This window comes from Sciurus carolinensis, chromosome 17 (assembly GCF_902686445.1).
Source record: "Sciurus carolinensis chromosome 17, mSciCar1.2, whole genome shotgun sequence".
Lineage (NCBI taxonomy): Eukaryota > Metazoa > Chordata > Mammalia > Rodentia > Sciuridae > Sciurus > Sciurus carolinensis.
Genome location: NC_062229.1, coordinates 22,943,464 through 22,959,967, shown reverse-complemented (window position 1 = coordinate 22,959,967; position 16,504 = coordinate 22,943,464). Strand labels below are relative to the sequence as shown.

The window sequence follows — 16,504 nt, the reverse complement described above, 5'->3', positions numbered from 1 at the left end:
TGTGATCTGTAGGTTCAACCTCCTGACTGAGACCTTGCTGTGCTCCTACGGACTTCTTCCTGTCCCAGTAATTACCCTTTGGGCCAGCATGTGACTCCTGACTCAGATCTCTTTCTTATTGTCTGTATCCATTTTCTGTAGGGCTTTTCTAAGAGTGGATTCCCTAGAGCTGGGGAGTTATTTTCCAGATGTCCTTTCCTGGCCCCCAGTCTAATGACTCATGAATCAAGACTCTGATCTAATCTGCCAAGTAGCTCAGGAGATCTGTAGACTAGAGCAGTGGTCACTTCAGGCAGCCACTGTGCCACCCAATCCAGGATGGTGGATGTGTCAGATAGCAGTGGTGGCAGCATAGCCTTTCAAATAACGTAAAAGCCTTTGAATTATTTGCTTTATGTTGATGGCTTGTGTGGCATGTATATCTCAATAAAGGTGTTATTATCAGCTTAAGGACTGTTAGCAGAGGCACTGTCTCAAGGGATATGTTTATGCCTTAAGGCCTTAGTATACACTAAGTGTACCAGGAGCTACTTTGTTGTTTCCCCCCCTATTTTGGTACTGGAATTCAACCTAAGGTTTTACCCCTGCTACATCTCCAACCCTTTTATTTCTTATTTTGAGACAGTGTCTCACTAAATTGCCAAGGCTGGTCTCAAACTTGTGCTTGTCCTGCTTCACCCCTCCCACCCCCACCCCCACCCCCACCCCCGCCCCAGTCACTGGGGTTATAGGCGTGCACCACCACACCCGGCTGGAACTACTTTGTTCTTGTAAAGTACATTTTCTGGCAGCACACAGCATGTCCCTGCCCTATCACGTGCTTGGCACACAGTGGATACTAGTGAATTTGTCAGAAAATACTCAGTGGGCCAATCATCTAGAACATCCTTAACATCAGGTCCTTGGACAGTTTCTTTAAGAGTTGTGAGGGTAGCAGCTGACCTAGAAACCTTTAATTCACAGATGGGAGATTGGAAGGGAGGGGGTTACTGTGTTTGCTGCTGGCCTATCACTCTCCCCACCCGACAAGACTCAGCCAAATAAAGACCACACCTTGCAGTGACTTTAGCCCAGTTTCTGAAGCTTCTAGACTTTTTTCATGGCTCCTGTTAGTTTTCTTTCTTTCTTTGTTTTTTCTCCTTTTGGTGGTCTGGAAATTGAACCCTGGGGTGCTCCATCATTGAGATACATCCCCAACCCTTTTCATTTTTCATTTTGAGTTAGGGTCTCACTAAATTGCCCAGGCTGTCCTTGAACTTGTGATACTCATCCTGCCTCAACCTCCCAAATCTCTGGGACTAAAGGTGTGTGCCACTGTGCTCAGCGGTGCTGCTTTTCTTTGCTGTGGCTCTTAAATGTTTGCAAATCCCTGGTGGAGAGGATGGACTCATTTTTCCAGTTATTTTACCCAGCTGTGTTTTATATTACTGCACCTTGATGGCTTTTCCTTTTCCCTTGAAGCTGACACAAGAAAGGAAAATGGCCCAGGAAAACCAGCCTAAAAAAGCTGCACATTATTTTTACTCTGTTAGCAGTTCATGTGGTAGTTTATATTTGATTTTAGCCAAAAGACCAAGAAGCAATCATGTAGTTTATTACAGAATTGCAGATCTTTAATTATCAAACATGTAAGCATATTAAAATGAAAATGTTTTGCATACTTCATTTTTAATTCCAGCACCTTGAATTGTGATGTATTTTAATTAAGGATTAATTAGATTTGATAGAAGTTTGTGTATATGATAATACTTCTATTTGATGAGTATCTAGTGTGTGGCAGTCATGACTTCAGAAACTGATGAGTATGTGCTAAAGAAATATCTTTTTAACATGTGGTGGCATGTTTGTAATCCCAGGGACTCAGGAGGCTGAGGCAGGAGGATCACAAGTTAGAGGCCAACCTGGACAACTTATTGAGATCCTGTCTCAAAATTAAAAAGGACGGGGGATGTAGTTCAGTGTTTGCACACCACTGGGTTCAATCGTCAGAATGGCAAACAAACAAACAAAAACAACAAAGTGCCTTACCAGAATCCCTTGAAGAATTAATCATATTTTTACCTTTGGTTCTTTGAGGACAAGGGAAGCAGGAACTGATGGAAGTTGAGCTAACATTCTAAGATTCAAGATAGGAAACATTAACCCTAGCACTGGGCCTCCCCTGTAGAGCCCTGGCCAGCAGCTCTGTGCCATTGAGTCATAGCAGCAGGAAGCCCCATTTCCCCACTCAGGGGAAGCTGCTCTTGTCACCCTAGAGCTTAAGCCTAGCACTTAGTCAGTGCTCAGGAAGTTATCTGGACAAAAAATACAATAAAAAAAGCTTCAGAAGATTTCTGGCAGGGAAGAAGTCCCTGAGCTGTACCCATTAATGATGATTGTCGCCCTTGACCTCAAAGATACTCTTGCTCTCTCATCCAGACTTGTGCTGTTGGTGGGGGCAGGGCAACTTTGGAGAAGTCAGGGTGGAGGTTCACCTCTGAGCCTTCTACTTTTCCCAGTATTTTTGTTTTATTTGGAGAGAAAATTAAAAATAACTTGGGGTAATGTTCCTGTGTTAGTCTCCTGGGCCGCCATAACAAACTCCACCAACAGAGTTGAGCCTTCTGGTCCCTGCAGCTTCCCCAGCCTGCCAGTCAAGGACCCTATGGGAGCTGAGGGCCACATCTGAAATGCTCTCCAACAAGCCACAGGAAATGAGCTTGCTGTAATTGATGATAACAAATGGCTAATGAGCATAATTAAGCCAGCATTGGTGCACTGGGAGGACAAACAGGGCTGAGGGAGCTGCAGGCCTGAGGAGCAGCTGACAGAGGGCAAACGACCCGACCCTGTCCCTACAGGTCGAGTGAAGTCCAAATGCATGCGTTTGGAATGTTAAGTTTTGCTTTTACTGATAGATTTATGTTGCAAAAATGTATAATTCTAAGGAAACCAGGCATGTAGCATGGGATTGCCTCTCATAAGGACACACTCAGGAGATACACACAGTTAACTCCACAGGGCCCCAGTATGACAGGTATGTTGTTAGTGCCTGAATTCATTCACATCTGTCCTTTTACAACTGCAAACGCTGTGGTAGTAAGTGCCCTATAAATACATCTTCATTTATAGGTGTCAGTGTAAGTTCTCCGAAGAGAAGTTTGAAGATCAAGTTATGCATGTATTCAGTATTAATCTGTATTTCAAAATTTTCCCCCATAAAGGAGATGTGTGTGTGTGTGTGTGTGTGTGTGTGTGTGTGTGTATAAAATGTTTTTTGGTACTGGGGATTTAACCCAGGGGCAGTTTACCACTAAGTCACGTGTGTCCCCAGCCCCTCTTTTTCTTCTTCCCAGCCCTTTTTGTTTTTTATTTTAAGACAGAGTCTCACTAAGTTGCTTATGGCCTCGCTAAGTTGCTGAGTCTGGCTTTGAACTTGCGATCCTCCTGCCTCAGCTCCTGAGCCACTGAGATTACTGGTGTGCCCCACCACACCTGGTAGAAAGGCTGTATTTTTTTAAGTTCTCAGCACCTAGTGTGGTACCTGACTTGTGAAGAACCCTCAGATATCTGCTGTTGGGTAGATAGATAGATAGATAGATAGATATCTAAACAGACAAGAAAGAATCCTTGTGCCCAGCAACAGCCCCCATCACACACAGGGACACACTTTCATTAAGCCACATGTTCCAACATTGACAACTCCTTTCCCTAATTCAGTTAAACCTGTAATGGAAAGTAGAAAAGTGCTTTCTCATTTGACCTTAAGATGGGGAGACTATTCTGCTTTACCCCATGTACTCAGGCATTTCACAATGGCCCAGAAGAGTGAAGAGGAAGGCAGGAGAAGGGCCACATAATGGGCTGTTACATGAGAAAAACTCTAATGTGGCTTTGAGATGGAAGAAGATAGCCAGAAGGAAAGGAGGAAGAAAGGGAGAGCTCTAGAAGCCAAAAAAGCAAGGCAACCGGTCCTCCCCAGAGCCTCAAAGGAAAGCAGCCTTGCTGGTACTTTGAGTTTAGCCCAGTGAGACCCATATCAGACATCTGTCCCACAGAACCAGGAGATAATGCAGTTACATCATTTTAAGCCACTAACTTTGTGGTAGTTTGTCACAACAACAAGAAACTCATATACTTCAATGTCATTAAAAAGTCTCTGAAAATATGATTGTTGGTGGCTTTGTAAGATTATGTTATAAGGGGCTGGAGTTGTGGCACAGTGGTAAAGCGCTTGCCTAACTTGTGTGAGGCACTGGGTTTGATCCTCAGCACCACATAAAAATAGATAAATAAAATGAAGGTATTATGTCCATCTACAACTAAAACAAAATTTAAAAAAAAATTATCTTATGAATTATTCTGTGAATCTACCATAATTTACTTAACCAATCCCATGTGCTAGCTATTTTGGCCACTTCTAATTTGTGTCATTGTTAAACAGACAATTTGTGTGGCTCATTTGCGCCAAGGATGTTCCCTGCTGAGTGCTTGTTAGGTAAGTCTCCACCATCTCTGTTGCCACATTCCACCATTCATTCTGCTTTGAAAACTTAACAGAATGTGTAGATGCTTCTTTCAGTCTTCTAACTTTTCTTAATATTGCATTTTGAAACCTTGAGTAAAGCATAATTTGGGAGAAGGTGGGTTGCTATTCTATGTCAACTATCAGTTTTCTGCCAGGCATAAGGCACAAGCCTGTAATCCCAGCAGCTCTGGAGGCTGAAGCAGGAGTATTAAAGATTCAAAGCCAACCTCAGCAATTTAGCAAAACTGTAAGCAACCTGGTGAGACCCTGTTTTAAAATAAAAAATAAAAGGGCTGGGGATGTGGCTCAGTGGTTAAGTGCCCTTTCGTTCGATCCCTGGCACCAACAAAAAAAAATCAGTTTTGTGCTCTGACCTTGGATAGGCTAATTTTGCCTTTTGTTCAACTTTCACATTTATAAAATCTGTTGTATGTATACTTAGCACTAAGTGTTGAAGTGGCTATCTCTGAGGAAAATTCCTATTCCATATCCCTTGTGCTCCTTCAGTTGTAACTAGTGAGTTTTTGATAGAAATGTTCTTCTAGTTTGTAGGAAATAAGAAAAGACATTTGAAAATTACTAAATATCTATATGATAGATTAAGCTGAATCGTTACTTATTTGTCAGTATTAAGAGAGCCCATTTCTGGGACTGGGGATATAGCTCAGTTGGTAGAGTGCTTGTTTTGCAAGCACAAGGCCCTGGGTTCAATCCCCAGCACCGCAAAAAAAAAAAAAAAAAAAAAAGAGAGAGAGCCCATTTCCAAGAAAACACATTCTTTTTTTTTTTTTTTTTTGGAAAGGCAACACTTGGTTAACATCACCACCTCTTTCACCCACTGGAAGATAGGTGTCTCCCATTCCCTCAGGAAATACCCCTGCTGCACTCTTTCACCTCTTTCTTTCTCTGTAACCACAGATATTTCTCCTGTCATCAAGAAGCAAAGAGCCAGGCATGGTGGCATTGCTTGTAGTCTCACCTACCCCCAAGGCAGAGGCAGGAGGATCTCTTGAGCCCAGAGCTGGGAGCCAGCCTGGTCAACATAGCCAGGTCCCATCTCTTTAAAAACAAAAAACAAAAAGGCAAACAAACCCAGATGCCCACAAGACCACTCTCCTTAGGTCTGAACTTCACTCTGTAGCTTCTGCAATGGTGTCTCCCTTCCCCCACTGCATTACTTTCACCTTTATCTGGAACTTTCTAGTCAGATACTACTCCCACATACCTCTGCAATTGCTTTTGCAGAAGTTAGTGACACTGTCCTAATGACTAAATCCATTTTTTGTTTTTTTGTTTTTGTTCTTGTTTTTGTTTTGAGTCATATCCCCAGCCCTTTTAAATTTTTTTTTTTTTTTTTTAAATTCTGAGGCAAGGTTTCACTAAGTTGCTTAGGGCCTCGCTAAGTTGCTGAGGCTGGCTTTGAACTTGCCATCCTCCTGCCTCAGGCTCCCAAGCTGCTGGGATTACAGTTCTGTGCCACTGCACCCAGCTGACTAAACTTACTTTTTTACCCTATGACTTTTTCTGTATTTTTTTCAACCTATCTGATCATTTTCTTTCTGTCTCCTTTTGTCCTGTTCCTTAAATGTCAGTTTTCCAACTAGTCCAGGTCAGATAGCTAGGGAGAGAGATGTGTACATATAGATTTCCAAACACACCTATATGCTGGTCACCCCAAGTACACACCCCCGGCCCAGACTGCCCTGTTCAACCCCCAAGTTTCAGGGAGTAGCTGCCTCCCAGCCACTGGGACATCTGTGCTTGGCTCAGTCATAGGACCAAGCTGAAGCCCCATTTCCACCCAGCCCCACCTGTATAACCTGCTGTTCTTCATTCTCTGACACCTGCATCCAGTGACCTGACTTCCTCATAGCTGATCCACCTGATTGGCAGCCACTTATCAACTACTCCCCCTGTGGTCCAGCCCTTCACTAGTATAGGTCCTCTCTCAGCAGATGTGAGATGGCTTTTCCAGATTATAGGGCCAATTTTCTTGTTTCTCTGCTTAAAATCTTCCTGTGGGTATTCCATCTTTGCTGGGATTTTTTTTTTAATAGTTCTGAGAATTAAACCCACAGGTACTCTACCAGTGAACCATATCCACAACCCTTTTGTTTATTTATTTATATTTTTAGATAGGGTCTTTCTAAGTTGCTTCTGAGGTTGGCTTCAAACTTGCAATCCTCTTGCCTCAGTCTCCCAGGTATTTGAGATTTCAGGTGGGTGCCATTGCACCTGCTGGTACCTTCTTAATCAGGCATTTCTTCTCCAGCTTTTTAACATCAACCCTACACACACACACACATACACACACACACACTCTCTCTCTCTCTCTCTCTCTCCCTCTCTCTCTCTCTCTCACAGCAGCACAGCAGGCCCCCTCCAGTTCTATGTCTGGATCCAGCCACACCACCAATGCCAGGCTGCCACTTGCCTTTATATTCGTGTCAACATCCAGAGTGCACCCTCCTCCCCAGCACTTTGGAGACTTGGCACAGGAGTTCCGGCTTCCCCAGTACCAGGCACCTTCCCCACTACCCTGCCCAACCCTGACTTTGTGCTCACAGCAGTGGTGGAGTTCTGCCCACGCAAGCTGCTCTGAACTGACCTGCCTCTCCCCAGCCCACGCTCTATTCCTGAAGACAGCATTTGGACCAGTGTCACAGGGGGTTACTAGGTGTCTGTTATCAAATTTGATAATAAAGAGTTTCTTTCCCCCAAAGAAAAATGTTCTGCCACGGCACCAGTGCTGTTTACTCGTGGTCTGTTTTCCCTGCAGGGAGTGTATTCTGATCCGTTCTGTCTCTCTTATCTAGTGGTAAGCATCCGTGGCATTCAGGAAGACCATCCCCCCGATGCTCAGCTCATGAGACTGGATAACATGCTGCTGGCTGAGGGCATGTCCAGGCCGGAGAAGAGAGGAAGAGGAGGATCAGCAGCGGTGGCCAGCACAGCAACACCAGGTGGCTGTCCAAATGACAATAACATTGAGCACTCTGACTACAGGGCCAAGCTGTCCCAGATCCGACAGATTTACCACTCTGAGCTAGAGAAATATGAACAGGTGATCTTTCTGCATGGAAGAGTTTCTATCATGTGAATGCGCATTTGTCAAAGCAAAACATGGGACATTAACCTCCTTTCTTTTGTGGCACAGAACAGGGAGAACACGCAGTTGGTCACTACAAAGGTGTCTGATTTTACCTAAAACCCTTTGTGTTTACTTATCAGAAACCAGCCTGTACGTGACCATGGGGGTTGGCAGGTGGCTGATCAGGTGTGGAACCTGCCACCCCACACCATCCTGCTGTGTAGTCATAGGCTGGCATGTCTGTGTCCCCATCCCAGGCCTGCCGTGAGTTCACTACACATGTCACCAACCTTCTCCGAGAGCAGAGCAGGATGAGGCCTGTGTCCCCCAAGGAGATCGAGTGCATGGTTGGTGTCATCCATGGCAAATTCAGCGCTATCCAGATGCAACTGAAGCAGAGTACCTGTGAGGCCTTGATGACGCTACGCTCGCGGTTCCTTGATGCCAGGTCAGGGACTCCAGCTGCCTAAGACCCTGTGGTTCACCCTTAAGAAGATGAGCAGAATTAGTGCTGGTTGGGATTTTTCCAGTTTTCTTTTCTTTTGTGTGTGTGTGTGTGTGTGTGTGTGTGTGTGTGTGCATGTGTGTGGTTGGTTGGTTCTGGGGCTAGCACCAGGGCCTTGCATACACAAGGTATGTGCTCTAGCACTAAGCCACACCCCCAGCCCTTAATTTGACTATAAGACCATTCTGGAAGCTCTGGCTACAGACTGCTGGTACAGGCCTCACACAGCCTATTAGAAAGAAGACCCAAGTATTGATTGCCTTTTTTAAAACTGCTAGAAGCACAGTTGGGAATAGGGGACCATTATATACACAGACTAAGGCTGTCTGTCTTTACAGGCGTAAGCGGCGAAATTTCAGCAAGCAGGCAACAGAAGTACTGAATGAATATTTTTATTCCCATTTGAGCAACCCTTACCCCAGTGAAGAAGCCAAAGAAGAGCTAGCCAGGAAGGGTGGCATCACAGTATCCCAGGTGACGTCCTCCCCTGCATGGCCTATCTGACCCTGGAAGGTGTGGAAAGTTAAGTCCCATTGAAAGGACACATAGAAAAGTTAATTAAATGTGTGGATCAGAAGCCAAGTGGCCAGACTCAAGGTCACTCTGACTGGGCTTAGATCCCAGCTCTACACTATTGAACATGGGACTTGGGCAGGTGCTCTTCTCCCTCATCTGTGAGACAGGGATGCAGATGCACCCATTGCAAGGCCAAGGGACCCCTGAGGAGTGCAAGTGCGGTATGGTCCCCTTAGTTGAATGAGGTTCTTGGGGTGGAGACTGAAACTTCTTTAGGCTGGAGGTCTAGCCCCTAATTCCATCCCCAGCACTGCAAAAAAAAAAAAAAAAAAAAAAAAAAAAAAAAAAAGTTTCCTGATGCAATGCAAGTAGAATGTGATGTCCCTAAGGTGATGCTCTGGAGTATAGGGTCCCTGACCCTATTGCCTGGCATTTGGCCACCTGTGTCCTCTGTGGAATTGAGGACAGAGGAGGCCAAGGAAGGTTTTAGATTGGGAGCGGTTAGTCCAGGCAGCCCACAAGCAGTGAACATGGCCAGGCCATACCCATTAGCAGCATGAGTGTGTAGAGTGGGACCCACCATGGCACCCCTCTCGTGTAGGCACCACTCCTCTGCCACCAAAGCAGTGGTAATGACAGGCAGCTGGCACATGGTATGTTCTGCCTCACTGAATGTCACCATAGTCCTCTGACATTGTGACCCCCTCCTCCCCACTGTGCAGTTAGAGAGACTAAGTTTCTAGCCCTTAGCCACCATGCTTAGCCCCCAGTTCAGGCTCAGTCTAGTGCATCTCTGTGACAGAGCACTCAGAAGCCCCTCAGGGTCATTCAGGTAGCAAAACATCACAGGGGTTCCACCCACATCTGACTGCTCACCTGGGTGCTGCTGTGGTGTCCTCAGAAACAAGCCCAGAGCTGAGGTAAGAGGCTGTGCCACTGGGTCTTCAAGACTCCAAAAGAGGCATGATGTCTGGCTGCTGCTTGGCTAGCCATCAGGAACAGCAGGTTACAATCGGATTACCTCAAAGCTGCTCCTGCTCAGGGCAGGAGATCAGTCTCATGTCCAAATAAGCAGAAGTGTGGAAAGCACCAGCCTGACATGCCAGGAACTCTTCTGTCTGTGGCCTGGGCCTTGAAACCCCACTATCAGCAGCAGAATTCTGTTCTAGAAGCCTCTCCCTACTTTGATGCATCCACCAAGTATCAATGTCTCCCCAAACGACTGACAGTTGAAGCATGGCTCCTGAATTGGGGGCATAGTCAGGAGAGGGTAAAGGGAGGGAGAGAGAGCACCATTAGGGCAGGCGATGTCATGGCTGAGGCCCATGGATATCTTCAGGACAGAATCAGCTCCAACTCAGGCTGAGGAGGTCTGAGAGAGAAAGGGGTTAGGGTTAGGGAAAAAGGGGTAAAAAAACTGAGCTGACCCAGCAGCTCAGGAGGCTAAGGCAGGAGGATCATGAGGAGTTCAAAGCCATCCTCAGCAATAGCAAGGTGCTGAGTAACTCAGTGAGACCCTGTCTCTAAATAAAATACAAAATAGGGCTGGGGATGTGACTCAGTGGTCAAGTGTTCCTGAGTAGGGGAAGGAAGGAAGGAAGGAAGGAAAGAAGGAAGGGAGGGAGGGAGGGAGGGGGGATATTCTTAAAGGTGCCAGGGTCATCCATAATCCCACCACCATCACTCACCTGCAGTGGGAATAATAGGCACCTCAGAGGCAGCCCACATATAGTCTGTTCCCATCACATCTCACTCTTAGCAGCTTTTTGGCAGCTTCCACATATGTCCACAGGTTTCTAACTGGTTTGGCAACAAAAGAATCCGGTATAAAAAGAACACGGGGAAATTTCAAGAAGAGGCTACCATTTACACCAGTAAATCAACTGTGGATGCCACCAAAGCAAGGGCCCTGGAGAGCCAAGCCAGCTGCCTGTCAGTGCCCAGCCCCGGTGAGTGTTGGCTGGGCCTAGCACCCCTGAGCAGTGGTCCCCTACCCAGCTGGCCACTGAACCACCTCTTTCTTTGTTTGTACTATGAAATTTCTGTTTTTATTGCCAAGATCCCACCTAACAGATAACAGGAGCCTGTGCCAGTGCTGTGGGGACACAAACACTGATACCAGTAAGACAGGATGAGAGCTGTGTGGCGAGGAGTCTGCCTGCCTCACTAGACCAGTATCCTCACCACAGAGACAGGAGCTGATGCCATGTGGGAGCTGCATTCAGGGTCTCTTCTGACCAAGGGGCTGGGCAAATGCCACCTGAGGACTCACTGACTTCAGCTGACCCAGCCCCTGCTCTGACCCTCAACCTGACCCTTCCCACTTCTTCCAGGGTCCTCTGGTCCCTTCCCACTGACCAGTGCTGGGGATACGTTTCTCACCCTGCAGACCCTGGCCTTTCTCCAGCCCTCTCCTGGGGGCAACTGCCTACAGTCCCAGGTAGGTTGGGACACAGTCCCATGGAGCCCTGGTGGATGTGGGTCCTCAGAACTGGGCTCTTCCAGCCATCTGATGCTTCCACTCATCTCTTGCAGTGGTGTCCCAACCACAGGGTCTACATTGTGATGAAGGTTGGCTGAGCTGCCTCCAGGGCACAGCTCTTCAGGGTCCATGCAGCACATACTGTTCCTTTAGGCTCCCAAAGGCTCCCACCTCTGCCCATTGCAAGATGTTAATTCATGGCAGCCACCAAAACCAGTCAGTGGACATGAGGACCCAAAATAAGGTCTTTGGTTGTGGAGGGGAGGAGCCTCCCTCCTGGAGCAGTGTAGAAAGGGTGGCAGGCAGCATCAGGGGAGGCCCAGATGAAACATGAGAACATGCTCTGGTCTATGCTCAGACCCAGTCACTATCTACCTGGAGGTCTGGTCAGGATGGGGCTCTCTCACCAGCACCACTTTTCCTGCTGCCTTTTGTCAATGCCCAGCTTGGGCAGACTGGAGATCCATTTTGGTGACTGGGAAGAAATTAAACCAAGGATCTTGAGTAGCCAAAGTGCCCTCCAGAATTTTCTAGAGGTGTTACCTACCCCTTTCTCAGGCCTCTTCAGTCTGCCCTAATGGTCACAGGGTCCTGACCCTGCTCTAGAAGAGGGTTCAAGTGGGGCTGGCTGGCCCTCTGTGTGTGGTTTTTCCAGAAGATGCTACATAGACACAGGAGGATGAGCTCACCAAAGAGGCGTCATCTGAGGCCTTACAGAGTTCATGAGTTTTTCCTTTTTTCAATACAGAGGACAGAACCCAGGGGCACACTTACCACTGAGTTTCATCCCTAGCCCTTTTTATTTTGAGACAGGGTCTCACTGATTTGCCCCAGGCTGGCCTTGAATTTGCAATCCTCCTGTCTTAGCTTCTCAAGTTGCTGGGATCATAGGCATGCCATGAGTATTCTTCACAGAATGTCATGTCCTAGGCTGGGAATGTAGCTCAGTTGGTGGAGTGCTTGCCTCCCAAGCACAAGGCCCTGTGTTCAAATCTCCAGCACCGCAAAAAAAAAAAAAAAAAAAGACTGTCATGTCCTACTATATGTCCCACATAGCTGAGGATACAGCTCATTGGTAGAGCACTTGCCTTGGGTGCATAAGGTCCTGAGTTTACCCCCCAACATCACCAAAAAGAGTTGCCTCTTGGCCCCCTCCTGATTTTCACCACTCCCAGCCCCTGAGGGCTCAGACAGTATGCATGCTGGCATGGAGTCTGCCCTGGCACCAGATGGTACCTGCCCCACTCGCTGCAGTGGCAGCTCTGCCCTCTATTGCTGTGGCAGTCCTCAACCAGCGGCACTTGAGACAGGGCGTTGTCTTTCTCTTTGTGCACCTGGGGCTCCGTCTTATGTCTTGTGCATAGCGCAAGTGTGTTTAAGATGAATTATGAAGTGAGGGTCCCAGCCTTCGATCCAGGAGATCAGGTCCTATCAGCCCCACAGAGTAAACAGGGAATGATGTGGACCAACACAGGCCACACAGGCCACACAGCCACACAGGCCACACAGGCTCCTCTTCCTCTGCCTACCCATATCCTAGTCAGCATGGCCACAGCCCCCTGCCTAAGTCCCTCACAGCACCCCTACCAAAGCACACAGCAGGTAAGGACCTGTCTCACCCAGGTACCTTCTACTGCACCCTGCCCCATCACCCCCTCGTGTGGGGACATGGGCCTCCATTCATCATCCTAAGGATGCCAGGTGCTGTATGTCCACCTGAAGGTAGAACAACCCCCATCGTGCACCGCATCCATGTGAGTAGGGCAGGCCTGGTGGACAAATGTGCAGCTAGGTGGGCTCAACACTGTCCCTGCACCGCAGATGATGCCTCCAACCCCTTGTGATGAGGGGACAGCCCCTGCCCATCAGCCATGGGCCCTACCCACCTGGCTGCCCATCCAAGCTAGTGTTTCTCTCAGAATCTTGCCATGGCATTTCAGCTCCAGGCCTTACCTTGTCCCCCTCTCTCTCAGAGCATAGAGACCTCAGCTGCACCTTGATGTCATGTATTCCTTTATTATAGGCCCTAGAGACAGCCCATTCAGGCCAGCTTTCCTGCTGGGGAAGTTCATCTGTAGCACAGGTCTGGTGATGAGGCTGGCCATAACCCAGGACTGACCCCTCCATCCTTTCCCTCCTCTCCTGGACCTTTGAGGTTATCTGTCAGCATGTTCTAAGCCTTCCTAGAGACATGGGGACTGGGTGGTCATCAGCTTTATGGCAGCCCCCTCTGATGCTCAGTCTTTGTATTTTCAGGCTAGGGGCGGCTGGCAGGGGGCCATGCCCCCTCAGTCAGCTGCCTCACCTACTGGAGACCCCAGCAGCATCAACTCAGATGCATCTAATTAAGTTTGGGGGATATGCAGAAAGGGTACCAGGTGACTCCCAGGGTGGCCAGCACTCATGTTCTTCTGCGCATGTAGTCGATTACCTCAGAAACTTGGGGCCCCAGGTGACAGTGCTCCCTGCACCTGGGTCATGCAGCCAGTGACCATCTCACTCGTCTGCTGGGATTTGAAATGGATGAATGCTGCTCATTTTCCCACCTGTTTTTTTTTTTTTTTTAAATAGGAATGTTACGTTAAGACTGAATTGTCTCCTCTAGAACTTGTCCACAAATTTTCTCATTAAAATTTTGACTTATTTTAATTTTGATGTTTTGTAATACCAAACTTGTGTCAGGTTATTATTTGACAACATGGGAGCCATGTCATAGCTACGAGTGTCATGTGAGGCCACCTCTGCCCTTTGTGTGCCTGCTCTCCCCTCTCCTGGGGTGTGCTTGTGTTCTGTTCTGATTTAAATCTGTCCTAAGCTCAGAATTTTGCTGGAAATTGGTTTGGCATTTCTTTTTGTTGTTTTTGCTTTTTTTCTATTAATCTTTTGTTTTCAGTTGAAATTTAATTAAAAAGGATAAACTTCCCAACCACGTGCCATGAAGTCCTGCTGGCCCAAGACTTGGCACTTGGCATCAATTCCTGATTGTCCCTCTCTGTTTCCTCAGCAGACCTTCCTCTGCCTGGATCTTCCCATCTCCTCTCCACCCCTCACCAGGCCTTGGCTTCCCTACCTACCACTGAAGAGCAATAATGGGGTAGAGCCAGGCTGTGAGAGTTCAAATATGCTGCTAGGCCTAGAGCAAATACTGTAGCCATGTGTCAGTTAGTGTCACAGTGTCATGGTGACCCTAAGTCCACCTTGTCAGCTGCTACCACAACTAGTAATTGAGCTCCTATTCTGTCTCTTCACACATCCCAGGAAAACTCCTGTGGGCCTCCACTTCAGCTCACCCCAAGGTGTTAGCCAGCATACCCCTGGTTTTGCCTCTGCCCCTCAAGGCCCCTCCATTCCACCTCCCCCCTGAGCATCAAAGTCCTGTAGGCAGCAACAGCACGGTGCTGGTGTGTGGCCTGTGAGAGTTATGGACACAGGACAGATGAAAGACTGTCTTAGCTGGGAGTTCAGCCCCTGCCACTAAGACAGGGGCACCCCAGCCTGTACCATGAAAGACTGAGAGCAAGGACTGCTATAAATGAGAAGGGCCTGCCCTCCTCTGGTTCACACCAGAGTCCTGCTCAGCCCCCAGCAATCCTGGCTGCCCTCAGACTTACCTTGCCCGGACTCCCCAGACTTGACCAGGCAAGGCCTCCAGGTCTCAGGTGCTCTTGCCTGGCTGTATCCCCACACTGCCCTCCATACTTTCTATTTCTGTTGTTTCTAAAAGACAAGAAATAGCTGGGTATGGTGGCACACACCTGTAATCCCAGCTACTTGGGAGACTGAGAGGAGGATCACAAGTTGAGGCCAGCCTAGACAAATTAATAAGACCTCATCCCCAAAAATAAAAAGGGCTGGGGTTGCCAGGCACAGTGGTACATGCCTGTAATCCCAGCAGCTCGGGAGGCTGAAGCAGGAGGATCATGAGTTCAAAACCAGCCTCAGCAACTTGGCAAGGCCCTAAGCAACTCAGTGAGACCCTGTCTCTAAATACAATATAAAAAAGGGCCAAGGCTGTGGCTCAGCGGTTAAACACCCCTGGGTTCAATCCCTAGTACCAAAAAATAAAAGTCAAGAAATGGATTTCAAACATAGGCAATATAAAAGGCATTCTTGGTTTACTTGAGAAGCTAAGGCAGGAGGATAGAAAATTTGAGGCCAGACTGGAGAGTGTAGCAAGACCCTGTCTCAAATAAAAATACATGAATAAATAAATAAATAAATAAAGGCTGTGCCCAGGTGGATGCAGCCCAACTTTGACACAAGATGTACTGCCACACACATTGCCTTTCTCCACAGGACACATCCTAGAGGTCACGCCTCATCCATTCCTGTGCCAACACGACCTCTGTCTCCTGTCAATGGAATGCTTGGATGGGAGCCACTAGGGTGGGACAGCCTGGGCTTCTGTACAGGCTGGGAAGGGGTCAGGCCAGGACACAACTGCACAGGACATCTGGCATGAGAGACATGGTCCCTCTGTTGCCCCTGGCCACAGCTGGGTCTGTTTATGGTGGCTGTGGTGTTTCCTCCTACAGCAGCTTGGGGTTTCCATCATGGGCAGCAGAAGATCCAGGCTCTTTCTCTCCATGCCCTGAGTTCCTGTTGTCATGGTGTTCTGTCTGCCTGCCTCAGGGGCCTGCAGCCCAAGATTCACAGACTCCCTGCTCTAGTGAGTTAGGTTCCAGAGAGAAAAATCATCAACACAAGAAAAGGGGTGGGTTGACGGCTAGCCTCAGGGGAGGCTATTTCTTTCTCTTCTTATTGTAGTAAAATAGTTTGCCATTTTGTTGTTTTTGTTGTTTGTTTTTGTGGTGCTGGGGATTGAACCCAGGACCTTGTGCTTGTGAGGCAAGCACTCTACCAACTGAGCTATATTCCCAGCCCAGTTTGCCATTTTTTAATACACAAATTATTGGCAGTAATTGCATTTGCAATATTGGGCAATGTTCCAGAACATTTTCCTTCCCTCAAAGGAGACCCCATCCCCATCAGCAGTCACTCCCCAATCCCCTCACCAGCCCCTGGCTGCCACCCATCTGCTTTCTATCCCCGTGGATTTACCTGTTGTGGACATTGCACATTAATGGAACACCACCGTGTGGCCTTCTGTGTCTGGCATTTTGCGGCATCAAGTTGTCAGTTCATTCATCTTGTAGAAGGTGTCAGAGCTTTATTCCTCTTTATGGCTGAGCAGTATCCCATTGAGGAAGGTGCCGAGAAGCAGGAGCCCACACAGTGGGAGCGTTGGGAGCTCTGGCCTCCTGGGCGCCCCTCAGCTGGTGCTCCCGTGATGCATGGAGAAAGGATTGCAGGGACACTGGAGAGGAAAGTGGGGCTGACGGAGAGGTGCCCCTGAGCTGGATGTGCCTGAAGGTGGAGCCACAGGACTGCTGATGAGTGAGA

The 16,504-nt window shown here is 47.9% G+C and overlaps 1 protein-coding gene across 7 annotated transcripts in view; it reads left to right on the top strand.

Annotated features, from left to right (window-relative positions):
• Window positions 1-15,971, top strand: part of Pbx4 (PBX homeobox 4) — a 35,890-nt gene extending 19,919 nt beyond the window's left edge. The window contains exons 3-9 of one of the 7 annotated variants that reach the window (XM_047532153.1): window positions 4,424-4,477; window positions 7,324-7,571; window positions 7,856-8,046; window positions 8,442-8,577; window positions 10,412-10,568; window positions 10,953-11,059; window positions 15,398-15,971. In XM_047532153.1, coding sequence (XP_047388109.1) covers window positions 4,424-4,477; window positions 7,324-7,571; window positions 7,856-8,046; window positions 8,442-8,577; window positions 10,412-10,568; window positions 10,953-11,059; window positions 15,398-15,409 — 905 coding nt within the window. In that variant the 3' untranslated portion in view covers window positions 15,410-15,971. Of the gene's footprint in view, window positions 1-4,423; window positions 4,478-7,323; window positions 7,572-7,855; window positions 8,047-8,441; window positions 8,578-10,411; window positions 10,569-10,678; window positions 14,880-15,397 lie in introns of those variants that run through there. The other 6 variants (XM_047532150.1, XM_047532154.1, XM_047532152.1 and 3 more) reach the window with 6 other exon arrangements.
• Window positions 15,972-16,504: the final 533 nt, after the last annotated feature.